At 44.2% G+C, this 18,772-nt stretch overlaps 1 protein-coding gene across 1 annotated transcript in view; it reads left to right on the top strand.

The window, feature by feature from the left end:
* Positions 1–18,772, top strand: part of Nfu1 (NFU1 iron-sulfur cluster scaffold) — a 21,171-nt gene that overhangs the window by 848 nt on the left and 1,551 nt on the right. Inside the window, exons 2-7 of the mRNA XM_021190786.2 lie at positions 2,839–2,939; positions 5,372–5,507; positions 9,147–9,213; positions 10,353–10,473; positions 13,174–13,234; positions 16,825–16,999. Coding sequence (XP_021046445.1) covers positions 2,839–2,939; positions 5,372–5,507; positions 9,147–9,213; positions 10,353–10,473; positions 13,174–13,234; positions 16,825–16,999 — 661 coding nt within the window. The remainder of the gene's footprint in view (positions 1–2,838; positions 2,940–5,371; positions 5,508–9,146; positions 9,214–10,352; positions 10,474–13,173; positions 13,235–16,824; positions 17,000–18,772) is intronic.

An 18,772-nucleotide genomic window follows, 5' to 3' on the forward strand; every position in this document is an offset into this window, starting at 1 on the left:
AAAAAAAAAAAAAAAAAAAAAAAGCAGAAAAAGCAGATTAACAGAAGGATTTCGTGGGTTGCCCCCTTCCCACCTGTTTCCGATGACTCCCCTTCAGTTACTTTACTGAGGATCGTTTAGACTTCAAAACTTCCTGCCAGAGTATACTTCTGGTTCATCCACGCTTGCTGCTTTTTCCCAGGGTTGAAGAAACATCAATACTGAAATATTAGGGTGTTTCCAAATCCTGCAGTATCCACTCGATTCACTTAAACGGTAGTTACTAGTTACTACGTAGTGATAACAGCCACCATTTACTGAACGCTCACTGTGTGGCCTGGTGTGGCCCTTATTGCAAGGGGTTCCTTAGGGAGAGTGATCTACAATGCTGAGCACGCCTTTTGTTTCAAATGAGTGCATCTAATAAGGATACAGCACATAGTACTAGCATAAGAGAGCAAGCAGCCAGAGGGTACAGCACCAAAGCAGGCTCACCATCCAGCAGATCAGCCTGGGGTAACCCCAGGATCCAAGACACTTACTGGGGACTCTGGTTGGCAAGGGGTCTTCTCCTGGGTATGACATTTAATTAGCTATTTCTGTCATCGGCATTTTTATAACATGGAATTTGAACAGTAGCTTGTATTTTGGGAAGGTTCCTGGGGACGACTTACTTCCCAACTGTGTTCAGGGACTGATTTTACTCCAGTAGTTTGCTCCTGTTCTGGTCTCAAGGGTATGATGTTTTTACTCTTGGACTGTTTTGCTCCCACAAAGGGTCTTGGAGGACAATTCATGTAATCACTTCAGGCAGGTAGATCTCTGTGTTCAAGGCCAGCCTGGTCTACATAGTGATACCCAGTCTCAAAATTAAAAAAAGAAAAGAAGGGGGGGGGACTCAAGTCAGCTCTTTTTAGATAATCTCCCTTTCTAGCAGGAGTTACTTTCAGGAAAAGGAAACGCTCCGTTCGTTTTTAATTCGATGAAGCTTTGAGAACAGCCAGTCAGTGCTTCTGTATCAGAGTGAAGTGAAGGTCCAACGCGGGGCTAATGCTCCCTCCCCATCAGGCATATAGAATGTTGGCTGCTCTTGGCAATCGCATGTGTTCTATTAGACTTTAGACTTTGAATCGTTGGAATGAAGCAGGTGTCCTTTATCCTAAATATTTCAGTGGAGTTTCTGACTTTAAATTTTGCGACATTTGTACTTAATGAGATACCATGGGAATAGAAACTGTCTAAACGTAGAGCTCGTTTCTTCATGTACACCTTACCTATCACGAAAATTGTATGCATTGTTTTTAGTGGACTTCGGAAGGCAGGCCCCTTATGTGGGGCCAGGTATGAGATGCTTTTTTTTTTTTTTTTTTGCTTTTCCCCCCCCTTCCCAAATCTGGGACTCTCAAACCAAATGCTAGGCGAGCACTGTCCCGTGAGCTGCACTCCCAGCCTTTCCCAGGAGACTGACCGGTGGGCTACTCTCCAGGTGACTGCTGTGAGACAGACAAGGGAAAGTTTCTCGTTGGCTATGTGGTTTTTTCCTTAGCTATTTTCAGCCATGTGACTATGCTACCCAGTTTTTAAACCTTTAAAAGAAAAAGTAAGCCAGTGGTGGTGACACATGTCTTTGGTACCAGCACTAGGCAGGCAGAGGCAGGCAGATCTCTGAGTTATGAAGCCAGCCTGGACAACAAGAGAGTTCTAGGAAAGCCAAGGCTACACAGAGAAACCCTGACTCAAAAAACTAAAATGAAAAAAAGAAAAAGGAGGGCGGGAGGGAGGGAGTACAAAGCCATCCTGTGGCTGAGGTCTGGGGCTACAGATTTCTTTCTCTTTTCTTTTTCTTTTTCTTTTCTTTTCTTTCTTTCTTTTTTTTTTTTTTTAGTTTTTCAAGACAGGGTTTCGCTGTGTAGCCCAAGCTGTCCTGGAACTCACTCTGTAGACCAGGCTGGCCTCGAACTCAGAAATCCACCTGCCTCTGCCTCCCAAGTGCTAGGATTAAAGGCGTGCACCACCACACCTGGCTGGGGCTACAGATGTCAATTCCTTTGTCAGTACATTTCAGATTCTGATACCATGATGTTAGTGTGTACTTCCAGTTACCAACCAAGTGAGTTTCCATGTGGTTTAACCAGTGTTTTTCTTTTATGCATATCAGTGTTTTGCCTGAATGTATGTATGCTTGTCACATGCATGCCTGATGCCCTTGAAACTGGAGTTATGAGCTACCATGAAAGTTCTGGGAGCCAAATCCAGACCCTCTACAAGAGCAACATGTGTACTTAACTGTTGACCCATCTCCCCGTGTACTTAACTGTTGACCCATCTCCCCAGGCCCTTTACTTTGGTTTGGTTTTTCGAGACAGGGTTTTTCGAGACAGGCCCTTGGTGCCCTGGAACTCACTTTGTAGACCAGGCTGGCCTCGAACTCAGAAATCTGCCTGCCTCTGCCTCCGGAGTGCTGGGATTAAAGGCCTGCGCCGCCGCCGCCACCACCACCACCACCACCACCACCACCACCACCACCGGCTTTACCTCTTTTTAATTGTATCATTTGCTGAAGCAGAAATAATGTTGCAGATAGAAAATGGAAAGTTAACTCCCTAATTATTTTTATTACTGGTTATGTTTAAATCTTAGCGGTTTGATATACACAAGAGGAGTATAAATTGTCGATAAAAGATGATCCTGCTTGCTGGGTGTGGCGCTCATGTCTGTAATTCCAGTATAAGGAAGCAGAGACAGAATGCCACAGACGTTTGTGAGTCATGAGGCCGTCTGGGTTACAGAGTGAGGCCTGTTTCAAAACAACAAAGCAGTTTAGATTCCTGACCATGTCACTCTTTGTTTCAAATGTAGGTTCTGTCATGTAGCGACTCCACACACCTTTAAGAAACAACCTCTGCACCAATATGTACGGAGACCACTTTTCCCGCTGCGCATACCCTTGTGTAACACAGGTACAGTGCTAGTGTTAATGGTCATTCTAAAGTTTTTTTTTTTTTAATTAAAATGCATTTGCGTGTGTGTGAGTGTGCCACACTGCATGTGTGGTGGTCAGAGGACAGTTTGCATAAGCCAGATCTCTCCTACCATGTGGGCTCAGGGGAATTGAGCTCAGGCCTTTGCCTTGGTAGCAAACACTTTTACCCCCTGAGCCCTCTCAACAGCCCAAGAATTTGTCAATTTTCAATTCAGAGGCTTAGAAAAAGGATCCAGTGGTTTCCTGTCCATCCCTACCCCCTCCCTTTGGTAAAACCATACTTTACTGTTATTAGTCAGAGGGCATTAGCTGTAGACTTGTGGAATCTCAATGTCTTGAAAACACATTTTTAGACCATGAGTTGCTCAATAAATAATGTCTAAAATGAAATCTTTTAAGTAAGAAGTTACAGGTAGGTTTGTGTTTGAGAGAATCGTGTGTATTTTAAGGTACTGCTTTCTCTGTTTCTATAGGAATATCTGTACAGCGGTGAATTCCTGCCTTTAATCAAACCTACTAGTATCTGCTCTTGAATGTAATTTGAAATGTAGTCATTGCAGCATTGGGGAAGCTTGGAAAGGTGTGGGTGTGCATGGCTTGATGTGATCAAGATTAACCCTTTCTTCTTGCTGCCTCGTGCACCTTCCCGTGGCCATGGTCTGGGGTGAGATGGAGGGTGGCTAGGGGCATGACTTGACTCTGTAAGAAGTCTTAATTCTTCTGCAGCCTGGAGGTGAGGAATGTTTCCTTGAATCACGAAATGCCTTGGATGTGAATACTGAGAACTCAGTACGTCAGCCCACTTTAACTGGTTAACTTTTGTGGAACCTCACTTTGTGGTGTTGAAGCCTTTTCTACTTGAACACCCACTGACTTCAGTCTTTGACAGTGGCTTTCAGTTCTTGTCTGTGTTGTACAGGAGCCCATGCCTGCCTACTTAGGGACCTGTATAGTATCGCTCCCAAAGGGGAAAGCACTTCACTTTGTCCTATCCTGTCCTAACTCAGGACACTTTCAGAAGTGTCTGGCTGGATGTTAGTGCTAGGAGTTGATTGATTGATTGTTTACTTTTGAGATTGTACTTTAATAACAATGTTTCTCCCTCCCCTTTCTTCTCTCTAAACCCTCCATATACTTCTTCCCACTCTCCTTCAAATTCACAGCCCCCTTTTTCTACAGGTGTTATAGTATGAATATGTGTGTTTGCATATACATATATATTCCTAAGTATAACCTGTTAAGGTCATATAATGTTACTTGTATGTATGTGGAGTTGTTTTCAAAATACCTAATTAAACTGAGTTTAGAATATAACTGGAGTGATTTGGTTGGATATGTATTGAGATTAGTCTTTGAGGCAGCTTATTTATGTTAAGAGAGAAAAGCTGTGTGGTGATACTATAGCGGTCTGAATTTTTCTCCCCTTGGGTAAATAGATCGTGTGGGTTGTTTGGTTTGTTTTTGCTTTTGTTTTGTTTTGCTTTTAGAGGCCCTTGCTAACTGCCCCAGGCTGGCCTGGAGCCTGCTGCACCCTGCTGAGACTGTGAACACAGGCTCCTCCTCCTCAGCCTCCAGCTCCACCTCAGCCACAGCCCTACTGTGTCTGCCGGATTCTAGCTTACAAATGAGATTTTGTTTTGACTTACTTTGGTTTTACATTTATACTTTCATCCTCTGGCGTTTCTAAAGCCCCTTTTCCGTAGATCGGGATTACTCGGTGTGGTGAGTAGGGTACAGCCAGATTTAGTCCTTCAGCTTCAGTGAGATGCCCAATGAATACCGTGATCTTGGTCACCAGGAATTCATTAAGACAGCAAAATACAAAGCCAGGCTTGGGAGCACACACTTTCAAACCCAACACTCTGTAGGCAGAGGCAGGCAGATTTCTCTGAGTTTGAGGCCAGCCTGGTCTACAGAGTGAGTTCCAGGCTGGCCAAGACTAGATAAGAGATCCTGTCTTAAACAACAAACCTACAGAAAATGACAGGTTCAGAATAGAAAGTAGTGGCAGTCTTTCCTTTAAGTTTCATTTCTAACACTGCTGCCTGTGACAGCAGACTTTCCTTGCTTGGAGGCACGGGCATCTCAGTGACCTTCAGGTTCAAGCCCTTCAGCTTTTTAGGATCTCTCTGGTCAGCATGGGAGATAAAGCTTGTGAGGTCATTTCCCCAATGTTTCTTACTTCTGTTTCTCTAACAGTTGAGCACTTCCAGGAGCTAGAGAGATGGCCCAGTGGTTGGAGCACTACTCTTGCAGAAGGGCCAGGTTTGATTCCTAGCACCCACGTGGTAACTTACAGCCATCCACATTCAGACATATAAAATAAAAATAAATAAATCTTAAAAAAAAAAAGTTGTTGACCATAACTTAAACTGTTTTTTCAAGCATAACATTCTTTCTCTTTTTCAGTACGATTCATGTTTATTCAAACACAAGACACCCCAAATCCCAACAGCTTAAAGTTTATACCAGGAAAGCCGGTTCTTGAGACGAGGACCATGGATTTCCCCAGCCCTGCTGCGGCTTTCCGCTCCCCTCTGGCCAGGTACTGTTTCTGCTGGCTTTACCCGGAAGCAAAGCCGTCCTCTGTGGGTAGGCAGCCTTGCAGGGCTGGCACAGTTTGTGGGCAGGGCTGGTTTTAGAAGAATTGAGTTGAAATTACAAAAGCTTTCTCCTCAGGAGTGTATTTGACAGTTCTATAGCCTGAATACTTAAATTTTATTTTATTATTATATATAATATTTTTACTTAAGAAAATTCACCAAAATGGGTAATTATGAAAATTCTGATCCAAATCTCTAAATGGTAAAAAAAAAAAGTGTATGTATGTATGTATGTATGTGTGTGCAAGTGTGAGTTTGTGTAACTGAGTATGCACATATGAATTTGTGTGAATGTGTGAGTGTGCCAAGTGTGAGTTTGTGTGAATGTAAAAGTATGGAGTGTGAGTTTGTGTGAATGTGTGTGTGTGTGCACAGTGTGAGTTTGTATGGATGTGTAAGTGTACAGTGTGAGTTTTTGTGAATGTGTGAGTGTGCACAGTATGAGTTTGTGTGAGTATGTGCACATACAAAGGCCAGGGCTGACCTTGAGAGTCCTTTGTTATTCTCTCTTACTTTTAGACGGTCTGTTAGGGATCTGAACTCAGACCCTCCCCTTGTGTCCCTTGCACTTTATCCACCCGGGCGTTTTCTCCTGCACTTCTCTAGGCTGGTCACGAACTCACTGTGCACCTGAAGATGGCCTCCAACTCCTCCTGCCTCCACTTCCTAGGAGTTGGGATTACAGATGTGTGCCACTTCACCCAGCTTGAACTCTGAAAGCATAGCCAAGGTTCTAGATTTTCATTCAGAACCTTAAATTATTACAGTTGTCAGATAGGAGGTGACCTTTTAAAAATCAATGAGGACAGTTTCTAAGTTCCCAAGAGCCGTGTTACATGCCAGAGTGGAAACGCGTGCCAGGCCTCTTCTGAACGCACTGCAGGCCGTCATTCACGCCGATGCACTGGAATCAGGGTCAGAGAGCTACTGCTGCCTGCTCCTCCTGCTCCCCGCCTTCCCTGCCCTCCTCACTTCTTCCTTATCTCTGTTGTGTGAAGAAAGTGGTTGACTGCAGGCCTGTGCATGCTAAATCTGTGTCCTGCCGCTGGGTCGCACCCTAATACCAAATTAAATCCCTGTGCTGATACTGCTTACTGAGCACCTGAAGAAGGCATAGGTGACCTGCTGTACATGACTGACAGCAGGCAAAAGTGAAGCTCACAAGCTGTTTTTCAGATTCCTAGTTTATAAATGTGTACCATTTTCCTGACTTAAACACGCCATTTCTCAGAATGCACTGTAGAACATTTATTGGTGCTTTTGATACAAACATAAGTAAGCAATGTGTATGCAATGACTTGGTGAACATACCTGTGTGCATGTGTGCATAAGACAAATGCCCACTGGGTACTTCCACCCTTTCACATGACCATAGGTAAAGCAGAGGTGCCTAAGAGCACTTGCTGCTCTTGCAGAGGAGGCTAGTGCAAGTTTCCATCACTTACTCCAGCTCCAAGGGGATCTAGTGCCCTCTTCTGGCCTCTTCAGACACTGCATGTGCATACACATAAATAAAAATAATAACAGAAAGCCAGGCATGGTGGGGCAGGCCCAGCACTCAGGAGGTAGAGGCAGGCAGAGCTCTGAATTTGAGGCCAGCCTGGCCTACCGAAAGAGTTCCAGGACAGCCAGGGCTACACAGAGAAACCCTGCCTCAAAAAAATAAACAAATGAAAACAAAAAGCCCCCAAACAAACAAACCAAGCCAATAAGTAAATAAAATAATCATTTTAAAAATAACCAGGTAGGGAGGCAGAGGGAGGTGGATTTCTGAGTTCGAGGCCAACCTGGTCTACAAAGTGAGTTCCAGGACAGCCAGGGCTACACAGAGAAACCCTGTCTTGAAAAAACAAAAACAAAAAAAAACAACCAACAAACAAATAAACAAACAAAAAAACCTAGGTAATAGGCATTCTCATCTTTTAACATTTCTTTTTGTTATTTAGTTTAATTTTGTTAAACAACAAATTCCTCATCACTATTTAGTTGATTTCACAGCTCCATGCTGGGTTTTTTCAAAAGAAGACTGTAACTTCAGGTAACAGCCACACAGGCAGATAAGGTTTGCTAGGGCTGTGTGTTAGTTTAATTGCACACACATGCATGCATGCACACGAGCAAGTGAAGCACACTTGTACGATCTACAGAGACAGACACGTCCTGTGTCTGCCTGTGTCTGTGTCTCTGTGCGCAGTACTGTAGTTGAATCTGGGCGTGCAAGTTGTAGAACAGTGGTACAGTGTGATAATACTTGTATAACCCTCCACCTAAATAAAAAGAGCAAATACCTCCATGACAGTTCTTAGAGAAATGTACACCAGAAGAACAACCTAGAATTTTAACTTTAATTAATTTGATTGTAATTTTTTAGTGGTTTTGCTCTTTATTTTTTTTTTTTTTAAGCTTTTTCGAGACAGGGTTTCTCTGTATAGCCCAGGCTTACCTGGAACTCACTCTGTAGACCAGGCTGGCCTAGAACTCAGAAATCCGCCTGCCTCTGCCTCCCAAGTGCTGGGATTAAAGGCGTGCGCCACCACGCCCGGCTTATTATTATTTTTTTAATGTATGTAAGCACACTGTTGCTCTTTTTGGACACACCAGAAGAGGGCATCGGATTCCATTACAGATGGTTGTGAGCCACTATATGATTGCTGGGAATTGAACTCAGAACCTCTGGAAGAGCAGTCAGTGTTCTTAACCACTGAGATATCTCTCCAGCCCGGGGTTTTTGCTCTTTTGAGAAGGGTTCTCAGATAGCTCAGGCTAGCCTTGGACCGTTGATCGTTTTGCCTCCATTTCTTGAGTTCTGGGATTAGAGGCTATGCTGTGATGCTTGTCCTTAACTGTTTATGTATTGTTGAAATATTTACATAAAAAATTAGTTAATGTAGCCCCGTGTGGTAACACATGCCCAAAAGCCCAGCACCGAGGTGGCATAGAAGGACTGGGAATTTGAGGCTAGCCTGGGCTACACAGTGAGGCCCCGTTTTAACATACACACACAAACAAAAACAAAAACAAAAACAAAACAGCTTCACTAGGAATATAGAGAGCTACCCAGTAGAGCTCCCACTGAGCAGAGACTGAGCACTGGGTTCAGTTTTTTACAGCCACATAAAAGAAGGGGAAAAAAAAATCCTGTTTTTTGTATTCATGGAGTTTACTGACCTCTTCACTGTTGCAGTCCCTAAGCTGTTTTAGGGAATGTTTTTGCTGTAAGCTCCTAAGGAGAGGCCAGTCTGCCTTCTGCCTTCCTAGAACCTAGCACTTAGAGATGTCAGTTGTCTGTTGAATGAGTGGCTATCGGGGGTGGAGGAGCAATAAAACACCTGCTGGTCAGATTTATGAGAATCTTTGAGAAGCAACTGTGCTGTTGCTCTTGGGCAAGTAGCTGGAGCAAGACAGGTGACTGTAGGGTAGCAAGGGACACAGCCATCTTGAGTTGACAGCTTTTTAACCAGAGACTGTTTGGGGACAGTTTATGGTGGTTTGGTAATGTTTTTTTTCCACTTCTGTATCTGTTTCTCTTCTTTCATGAGATGCTTTTTCTTTTTGTGTGTGTGTGTGTGTGTGTGTTCCAGGCAGTTATTCAGGATTGAAGGTGTGAAAAGCGTCTTCTTTGGACCAGATTTCATCACAGTNACAAAGGTACAGTCCTCAGAGTGTAAGTGAGACTCTCCAGCTTTCAGCTTTTTCTGAGTCCAGTGTCTCGCTCTGGAATGTTCATTACTCTTTGGTTTTCTTGCTGTGTAGTCCAGGCTGGCCTGAAACCTGAGGCCTTCCTCCCTTCCTTGGCCTCCTGTTGCTGGCATTACAAACATACCATCATACCAACCTAGAGTTTTCATTCTTTTTGTTTTGTTTTGTTTTGTTTTGTTTTTTGAGACAGGGTTTCTCTGTATAGCCCTTGCTGTCCTGGAACTCACTTTGTAGACCAGGCTGACCTTGAACTCAGAAATCCACCTGCCTCTGCCTCTCGAGTGCTGGGATCAAAGGCGTGCGCCACCACGCCTGGTCCCTATGCTCCAGGTATAACTGTTATCCAGTAGCCTCAGCAATTCAGATGAAATACGTGAGCCTCAGCAGGTTGAATGCAGTGTCCAAGATTACAGGACTGACCATGACAGGATATAACCTTAGCAGCTTCCAGGCTACTGGAATCAAATTTATCTTTTATACAATTTTTAAAATTTTAAATGTTTTAATTCCATGTATTATTTTGTGTGTGTGTTTGTTTGTGTTCAGGCATCCATAGATCAGAGGACAACTTACAAGAGGTAGTTCTCTCTCCTTCTACCATGTGGGCATTGAGCTCAGGTTGCCAGCTTGGTAGCAAGTGCTCTTACCCACTGAGTCATCTTGCCTGTCCTAAGCTATATTTTTACTAATTCTTTCTGTGAGTTAATGGATGAAAAAGGAATCAAGTAAACATTATGAACAAATTGCCTGTGTGCTCTATCGGAAACCACAGTGCACATGCTCTCTCTGAAAGGGTGTGTACTTAGTCATTCTTTTGACACATGTGCACATCTGATGAGTGTGTATTTGCACAGTTCACTTTTGTGCAGTGACACTGTGAACTCGCTGTGGTGGTACACACCTCTAACTCCGGCACTCGAGGTAGGAGCGCGGATCTCTCTCTGCTAGTCTGGTGTATGTAGTGATTTCCAGGTCGTCTGAGCTGCACAGTGAGACCCTGTCTCAAAATGGAAAAAAAAAAAGGTGGGAATCTGTATTTGTCCTGCACTTGGCTGGAAATGCAACATGCTTCTTCGATGTGATTATAGGAGAATGAAGAGTTAGACTGGAATTTACTGAAACCAGATATTTATGCAACAATTATGGACTTCTTTGCATCTGGCTTACCCCTAGTGACAGAGGAGACGCCTCCGCCTCCGGGAGAAGCAGGTTGGTCTGTCGGTGCTTGTCCAGTCTTTATTGACTTCCTACCTCATTCCAATTCACCTGGATTGCAAGTGACGGAATACAGACTTTTAAAATGTTTTTATTAGAGTTATTTACATATTAATTATTTGACATGGATTCAATTATGGCCTTTTATACATGTATGCAATGTGTTTTGATCCAATCACCCTCTATTGCTCCTTCTTGTCTCCCTCACTCGTGATGACTCTTCCTCTTCCCACCAACCCCTACTCCACCCTCATGCTGCTTCATCTTGTGAGAGGCTTACATGAGGCCTGCTAGTGCTGCTGACAGAAGCACTGGCACCTTACCAATGGAGACACCACCGTAGACGATATCCTTCCTCCCCAACAATAACTATGTGTAGGTCCCCAGGGAGGGTGTGACCTCATAAGAGTCTCCTTCCACACCCCAGGGTGTTTCACTTGCATGTGTGTGTGTGTGGGGGGGTGCTGTTGGAGGTCAGGAGAGGGCATCAGATCCCCTGAAATTAGAGTTACAGATAATTGCAAGCCACCATGTGGGTGCTAGGAACCAAACCTAGGTCCTCTAGAAAAACAGCCGGGTGGCATTCCACAGCTCTTACAGTCCTTCTGCCCCTCCCCCAGCTCTCCTTGATGTGCTCCCAGTCTGCTGGTAAGGCTGTCCCACTTAGGGCTGAGCATTCAACAGTCACTTAGGCTTAGCACTTTGACAGCTACTGCATGAAGAGCTACTCTGACCAAACCAGATAGCAGTGCTAATCTGTGGGCATCAATATGATCATTTAAAAAGAAACTTGGTGAGCACATTATGTCTATTTAGTAAAACAGTTGTAGCTTCCCCATAAGGGTCTATGACCACCTCGCCACAAGTTTTTGACCAGGTTCCAATACCAGATATGACTTCCCTCCAGTGGAGCTCGCCTCAGTTCCAATCAGAAAGCACTTGGTTACCCCACACGGGGCTTGCCACTGTTAGAGCAGGCGGTGAGCAGTGTTTTTCCGACCTGGTCAGTGGTGTGGCATACGGGCCGTGCCGAGCCAGAGGGTTGACCCAGATCTCGCCCAGCTGCCTGCGCAGCACCTTCTGGCTGTGAGCTGGCCTGCAGGCAAGGAACTTTGTGTCAGTCCCAGCTTCTGTTCTATGTCTTGTGACCAGAGCTGTGTCTTCAGCAGGAGGAGCTTACCGTCTAGTTCTGGGGGACAGCCAAGGGCAATGGGCTAACTTTTATCATTGAATGCATTTGGCTCTGGAACCAATTCTACATGAGACAAAATTTCATACAGAACTTCATATATACTGTTTTCTCAATTTTTAAAATTTGTGTGAACATTAAATATATTATACAAAACTAAAATTTTTAATTATGAAAAATTTTGAGAATTCAGAAACACCATTCATAAGGCACAAAGTTGCTTCCACTCTGATTCAACAGATGTTAACTTTTTCTGGAGAAGGTGACAAGAAACAGTGTTTTGGTTTTTCGAGACAGGGTTTCTCTGTACAGCCCTGGCTGTCCTGGAACTCACTCTGTAGACCAGGCTGGCCTCGAACTCAGAAATCCGCCTGCCTCTGCCTCCCAAGTGCTGGGATTAAAGGCGTGCGCCACCACACCCGGCTGACAAGAAACAGTGTTAATTCTTCTATAGTTGCTTTAGACCCATTTTTAAAGGAAGTATTAAGAACGCAAAACTGTATTACTGGGCAGTGGTGGCACATGCCTTTAATCCCAGCACTTGGGAGGCAGAGGCAGGGAGATTTCTGAGTTCGAGGCCAGCCTGGTCTACAAAGTGAGTTCCAGGACAGCCAGGGCTATACAGAGAAACCCTGTCTCGAAAAAAAAAAAAAAAAAAAAAAAAAGAATGCAAAACTGTATGTAGTATATTGCAAGTTTTTTTTGGGGGGGGGAACCAGCTTGAGGTTTAATAATAAAGAGGCAGAGACATTTGTCTAGCAATAGCCTGTTGGCCTTTTGCTGGGGCCGACTCTGAGTTACAACATAACTTAACCTGCTTCCTGCATTGCATCCCGCCCTGCATCCTGCCACTGCATCCCGCCCTGCTGCTCCAGCTCCTCACCTCCAGCCTCGTTCCCCTGGGGCTGTCCCTCACCCTGGTCCTTCTGTCTGTCTCACCCCAGCTCAGCTACCAGCTCTATATGCTTCTATAAGCCACATTCCAGTGTGATGTGAGCAGCAGCAGGACAGCACGGCCCCTCTCATCTCTTTGGTTGTCCTTTGTGGAGATGAGGGTTCCACGACCCCCCCCCCCAGCTGCTTGCTTTTTAACTTGATAATTGCAGATAATCATCTTTTGGACAGATTAGGAAGGACAGCATTTACACATAGAAAGCTGGTGATGGGCTGTTGAGAGGACAATACCAAATGTTCTGTCAGCATCAGCGGCTAGCTCTCTCCCCGACCCCACCTCCAAGCGCTTTGATACAGTGTGAGGGGGAAGGCCTTCTAGCTGAAGGATTGCTGCTAAGAGGGTGAGTTTTTTCTATGACTTTTTTTCTTTTGTTTTGGATTTTGAAACAGGGTCCTGCTAAATCTACCCAACCTGGAACTTCCTATGTGGACCAGGCTGGCCTTGGACTGTGACCTTTCTCTGTCTACTTGAGTGCCACCATGCTTGACTATGCTTTTATGTCAAACCTTCCTGTTTTATGCTTATATGACTTCAAAAACGATTTTTCTAGGTTCTGAGGAAGATGACGAAGTCGTGGCAATGATTAAAGAACTGTTAGATACTAGAATACGGTAGGTATTAACATCCCCCTACCCAACGCCCCGTGTCCTGAAATCTAGTGCTGCAGACACAGTTCTTATTCAAGCAGCAAGCTTTCATCAGGAGATTGGAGCAGGGCTCCAGATCCATAATCAGTGTAAACCAGCATAGGTCATCACTGCAGTTAAACATAGAGAGCTGTGCCTCAGTGTTTAGCCATTACAACACGTGGATAGAGGCAAGAGGAGTTTGCCTCACAGTCTGTTTAGGAACATATTTGTGAGGATCGTGAAGAGAGTAACACCCATGTAGCAACTGCCACAAAAAGAGGAAAGACAGAAGCCAGGCTTGGCGGCACTCTCCTTTAGTCCCTAGGGAAACAGGTAGGATCTCTGTGAGTTTTGAGACTAGCCTGGTACACACAGTGAGAAGGTGCCTCAAAAGCAAGGCAAACAAACAAAAAGCAGGAATAAACACAAGAATAGTGAACAGCCTGTCCACTTTTCTCACAGCAGACCATTGAGTCCAGATTTTTTTTTTTAAAGATTTATTTATTATATGTAAATACACTGTAGCTGCCCTCAGACACTCCAGAAGAGGGCATCAGATCTTGTTACGGATGGTTGTGAGCCACCATGTGGTTGCTGGGATTTGAACTCCAGACCTTTGGAAGGGCAGTCGGGTACTCTTACCCACTGAGCCATCTCACTAGCCCGAGTTCAGATTTTTAAAAAAGATTTATTAATTATTTATGTGAGTACACTGTAGCTGTCTTTAGACACACCAGATCTCATCACAGATGGTTGTGAGCCACCATGTGGTTGCTGGGAATTGAACTCAGGACTTCTGGAAGAGCAGTTAATTAACTGCTGAGCCATTTCTCTAGCCCTGAAGTCCAGATTTTTTAAGAAAATGTATTCTTCTTTAATTATTTAAATATTTATTAAATATCTAGATATTTAATAGTAAGAGGCTGGCTAAGTGGCCAGGTGGTGGTGGCACACACCTTTAATTCTAGCACTAGGGAGGCAAAGGCAAGCAGATCTCTGTGAGTTCAAGGCCAGTCTAGTCTAAAGAGTGAGTTCTAGGATAGCCAGAGCTACACAGAGAAACCCTGTCTTGAAAAACAAAACAAAATATTAGAAAAAAAATAAATGAAAAGATGAATTCCTGGAAGAACAGGAATCTAAAAATTTTATGGAACAAAAATATAATAAATGAAGAACTCGTTAGATTAATTTCAGTGAGATGTGCCCCAGGTGAAGGAGTGTGTCACACTAAAATGTAGAGCAGTAGTAAAGAATCTATGTGGAAGCACACCACAGGAGGAGTCGGGAGAGAACAGAGCACATTAGTGTCCAGGGCCATAATGGCACAGAAGTAAGATACGTGTCCAAGAGGAAGGGGAGTGTGAGCAGAAGCCTTGTTTGGGAGCTGTAGAAGTAGGTAGGTTGGCAGTGACAGATCAGTAAAACGTCTATAATAAGGAACAGCTGTGTGGAAGGCAAGATGACAAAAGCGTCCTTGTTCAGTGCAAAAGGATACAGATTGGAAACAGTAAACATTATGCAGGATTTGGCAGGTGATTTAATGGCACATATAATGGCTAACAAAGGCTGAACTTGTCAGAATATGGGGAACCCAACTCCAGTTCCTTATCAGGGATTCACGACTTAAATACAAAGACAGAAACACTGAAGAAAAAAAAAAAAAAAGCTGGAGAGCTGCATAGCATTCAGACTTATCCTGAGAGCCTCTGGACCTGCACAGACACCAGAGCACAGCGTGCTGACTGACAGCTGTGGACGCGTCACACACAGGATGTTTGCTACCAGGAATGTAGTCTAACCATCTAAGAGCACAGATTCAAAATAAATGAGGAATATTTGACAGATGAGAAGGGGCACTAATATCTCATAGGTATGAGAGCAAATTGATACCTCTGTCTAACAAAGTACAAAAATAGGAAAGAGAGAGTTTTCAATTTTATTATTTTTGTTTATGTATTTTTTTACATAAGGTTTTACTGTATAGTCCTGGCTGCCCTGATACTTGCTGTATATACACCCAGTCGATCTCCATTTGCAGAAGACTGTCTGTCTCTGCCTTCTGGTGACTGGAAGTAAAGATATAAATCACCTTACCCAGCCTAAGATAGAGTTTTGAACATGTGATTTAACAATTGACTAGATGATGACATATGTGCAGTGCACACGGCAAGAATGGGATATTATTTCCATGTGCACTGGCTCACACACTAGAGCAGCTTGTATGCTTGTTCAAACAGCAGCCCTTACCTAGTTTCAGAGTTACGTTCACTGAGAATATTGATCAGGCTTTGCTGTTTGGTGTTGGGGATTAAACCCAGGGCCTTGAGCACTTTCTAAGCTTGTTCTCTCTGAGCCCCATCTGCAGCCTGAGAACTGTTTCCTGACTACAGTGGAACTGGAGGCTCCTCAGAAGGGCTGGGGATGTAGTTTCAGGGGTGGAGTGTTTGTCAAGAGTACCAAAGGAGAGGGCGGGGCATGGGCCGGGGCAGAGTGAGGTGTCAATATCAATATTAATCTGGCTCAACAAAGAAGTTGTGGTGGATTCTTACAATTAGATACTACAGGTCCATTGAGGTGGCTCACTGGGTTATTTGTTGCCAAGTCTGGTGACCCGAGTTTCATCTCTGAGACTCACATGATAGAAGGAAAATACTGAGCCCTAAAAGTTATCCTGTGGCTGCCACAGCAGCATATGTTCACCCCCAAAACAAATAAATACAATAAATTAAATTAATATCTGTATGGCCTTGGCTAGGCAGGTTTGGTTTTGCTTGTTTTTATTCACAAGGACACAAGAACATCAGGAAGATCAAGGAAAAGACAAATTAGATGATAGTAAAATTCTGCCTTTCTCTTGGAAAGGCAGAGAAGATTTTATAGTGTAGAGGGCTGACAAGATGCCCTAGTGTCACCTCCTGCTAAGGTTGACAACCCAAGTTCTATCCTATGGACATGGAGGAAGGAGAGAGCTGACTCCCACAAGTCATCCTTACCTTCCCTGTGCATACTGTGGTGCATGGGTGCAAGCAGATGCACATACACAACCTTCCCCATGCATACTGTGGTGCATGGGTGCAAGCAGATGCACATATACAACCTTCCCCATGCATACTGTGGTGCATGGGTGCAAGCAGATGCACATACACAAAACAAACAATATATGTGTGTGTGTGTGTATATATATATATATATATATATATATATAAAATGTAAAAGTTTTTAAAAGTTTTTTTTAAGATTTTGATTTTATGAATGCATAAAAACACAAATTGAAAAGGAAAAAATAAAATAGAAGCTGGGCAGAAATAGCTTAGCCTAATATATGGATTTCTGTTTAGTGAGAGACCCTATCTCAAAAAGCAAAATAAACAGTTCCTAGAAGAGCACTTGAAGTTGTCTTCTGGCCTCTGCCTACTCACGAAACCAATCAATGAACCACATGCAAGCGTGCAGTGCACACGTGTGCATACACACACACACACATACACACACACACACCAATGAACTGTCTTAATCTTTTTCATTGAAGGCATCTGTTGTTTTAATGTGTTCTGAATGTCCTGTGGGCTCAGGCCAACTGTGCAGGAGGATGGGGGCGATGTGATCTACAGAGGCTTTGAAGATGGCATCGTGCGGCTGAAGCTCCAGGGCTCCTGCACCAGCTGCCCCAGCTCCATCATCACCCTGAAGAGCGGGATTCAGAACATGCTGCAGTTTTATATTCCAGAAGTGGAAGGTGTGGAGCAGGTAGGCAGCATTGTGATGGGTTGGGTATCATAGGACGAGAGGATCAAGTCCATAACCTATCTTTACTTGGGAAACTCTGTCTCGAAAAACTAAAAAAAAAAAAAAAAAAGCTCTGTGCACGATGGGACTATAGATGTATAGATGAGAATAAGAGGAGGCATTCACATGATCTACCCATTCTTTTTTTTTTTTTTTTTTTTTTTTTTTTTGAGACAGGGTTTCTCTGTGTAGCCCTGGCTGTCCTGGAACTCACTTTGTAGACCAGGCTGGCCTCGAACTCAGAAATCCGCCTGCCTCTGCCTCCCGAGTGCTGGGATCAAAGGCGTGCGCCACCACCACCACGCCCAGCGATCTACCCATTCTTATTCCTCCCCTGCTCTATCTCTGCCACCATTGTTTTAAGATAGGTTTCATGTGGCTCAAGTTGACCTCCAGTTCCCTGTGTAGCTGGGGATGACCTTGAACTTCTGCCTCCCAAGTACTGAGATTGTAGATGTGTGCCACTGTACCTGTCCTTAATTAAAAATTATTATTACATGTAATTGAGTGTGTTTGGGTGTGTGTGTGTGTGTGCGCGTGCACACGCAGGTCAGAAGCTGTCTCCTTCTCCTTTACGTGGATTCCAGGGACAGCTCAGGATATCAGCCTTGGGAACAAGTGTCTTTACCCCTGAGCCATCTGGCTAGTCCCAGTTTTTCTTTAATGAGACAGAATTTCTCTCCATAATCAAGAGTGGCCTGGAGCTTGCTATGTAATCCTCCTGCCTCAGCTTCCTGAAAGCTGGAATTATAGGCATGTGCCACCAAGGACGCATACTGTTGTACAGTGAAATTAGTACTTAGTTGGGCTTTGGCTGTAGCATGTGGGAATGTTTTGTCTGAGTGTGACAGGTTATAGTGAGTGACACTGCAGTGATTCCAGCTAGGAAGCAGGGCCTTAAGGAGAGGCTGTCAACAAGAACATAGTAATTAGAAAACCGACTGGGACTGTGGCTTTAGAAGGCGTCATCTCCCAGCTGCTTAGAGAATCACTGATCTGAGTGGTATTGAAGACTGGCCTTTTGGTCCAGTGCGAATCCTTCTTAGTCCTCTGCCAGTGCAAAGCTCCCTGTGTGTCTCAGCACTGTGTGTGTGCATGGGCCTCCTGGAAGACTCGAGGCCCTGTCTCTACATTTGTCTTTTTCTGTTCTGCTGGGTCTCAGCAAGCATTGTTTGCACATTAACATTGAAAAAGTTCTTGGGAATCTTACCCCAAATTTAGGGATGTGTCTGCCTAAGTAGGAGTTGATTTACAAAATTCTTTGGATTAGATATATTGAGATTGGATGCATTTTACTCTAGGAGATTACAATACATCCAATCTCAATATATCTAATCCAAAGAGTAAAATACCTGTCTTTAGTCAACCTCAAAATAAAGCTAGGCGAGAACTCTTCTGAGTATCTCATCAGAACCCATCCAGATAAGGTTTGTGATGAAGTTTTGCTTTGCTGCCTGGCTGGTCTTGCACTCTTTCCTGGGCTAGAGTGACTCTTCTACTCCCCCTCCAAGGCGCTGGGCCTTCTCTGCCACCATGCCCTCCCTTCCCTCCACAGGACCCTCTCCCCTCACCCCAAGGCCTTTTGGAAAAATAGCATTGGTTGGGGCCAGTAGGTTAAGAGTAGCATTGTTAGCCTGGCAGTGGTGGCGCACGCCTTTAATCCCAGCACTTGGGAGGCAGAGGCAGGCGGATTTCTGAGTTCGAGGACAGCCTGGTCTACAAACTGAGTTCCAG

The sequence above is a fragment of the Mus pahari genome, chromosome 2, assembly GCF_900095145.1.
Source record: "Mus pahari chromosome 2, PAHARI_EIJ_v1.1, whole genome shotgun sequence".
In the NCBI taxonomy this organism is placed as follows: Eukaryota; Metazoa; Chordata; class Mammalia; order Rodentia; family Muridae; genus Mus; species Mus pahari.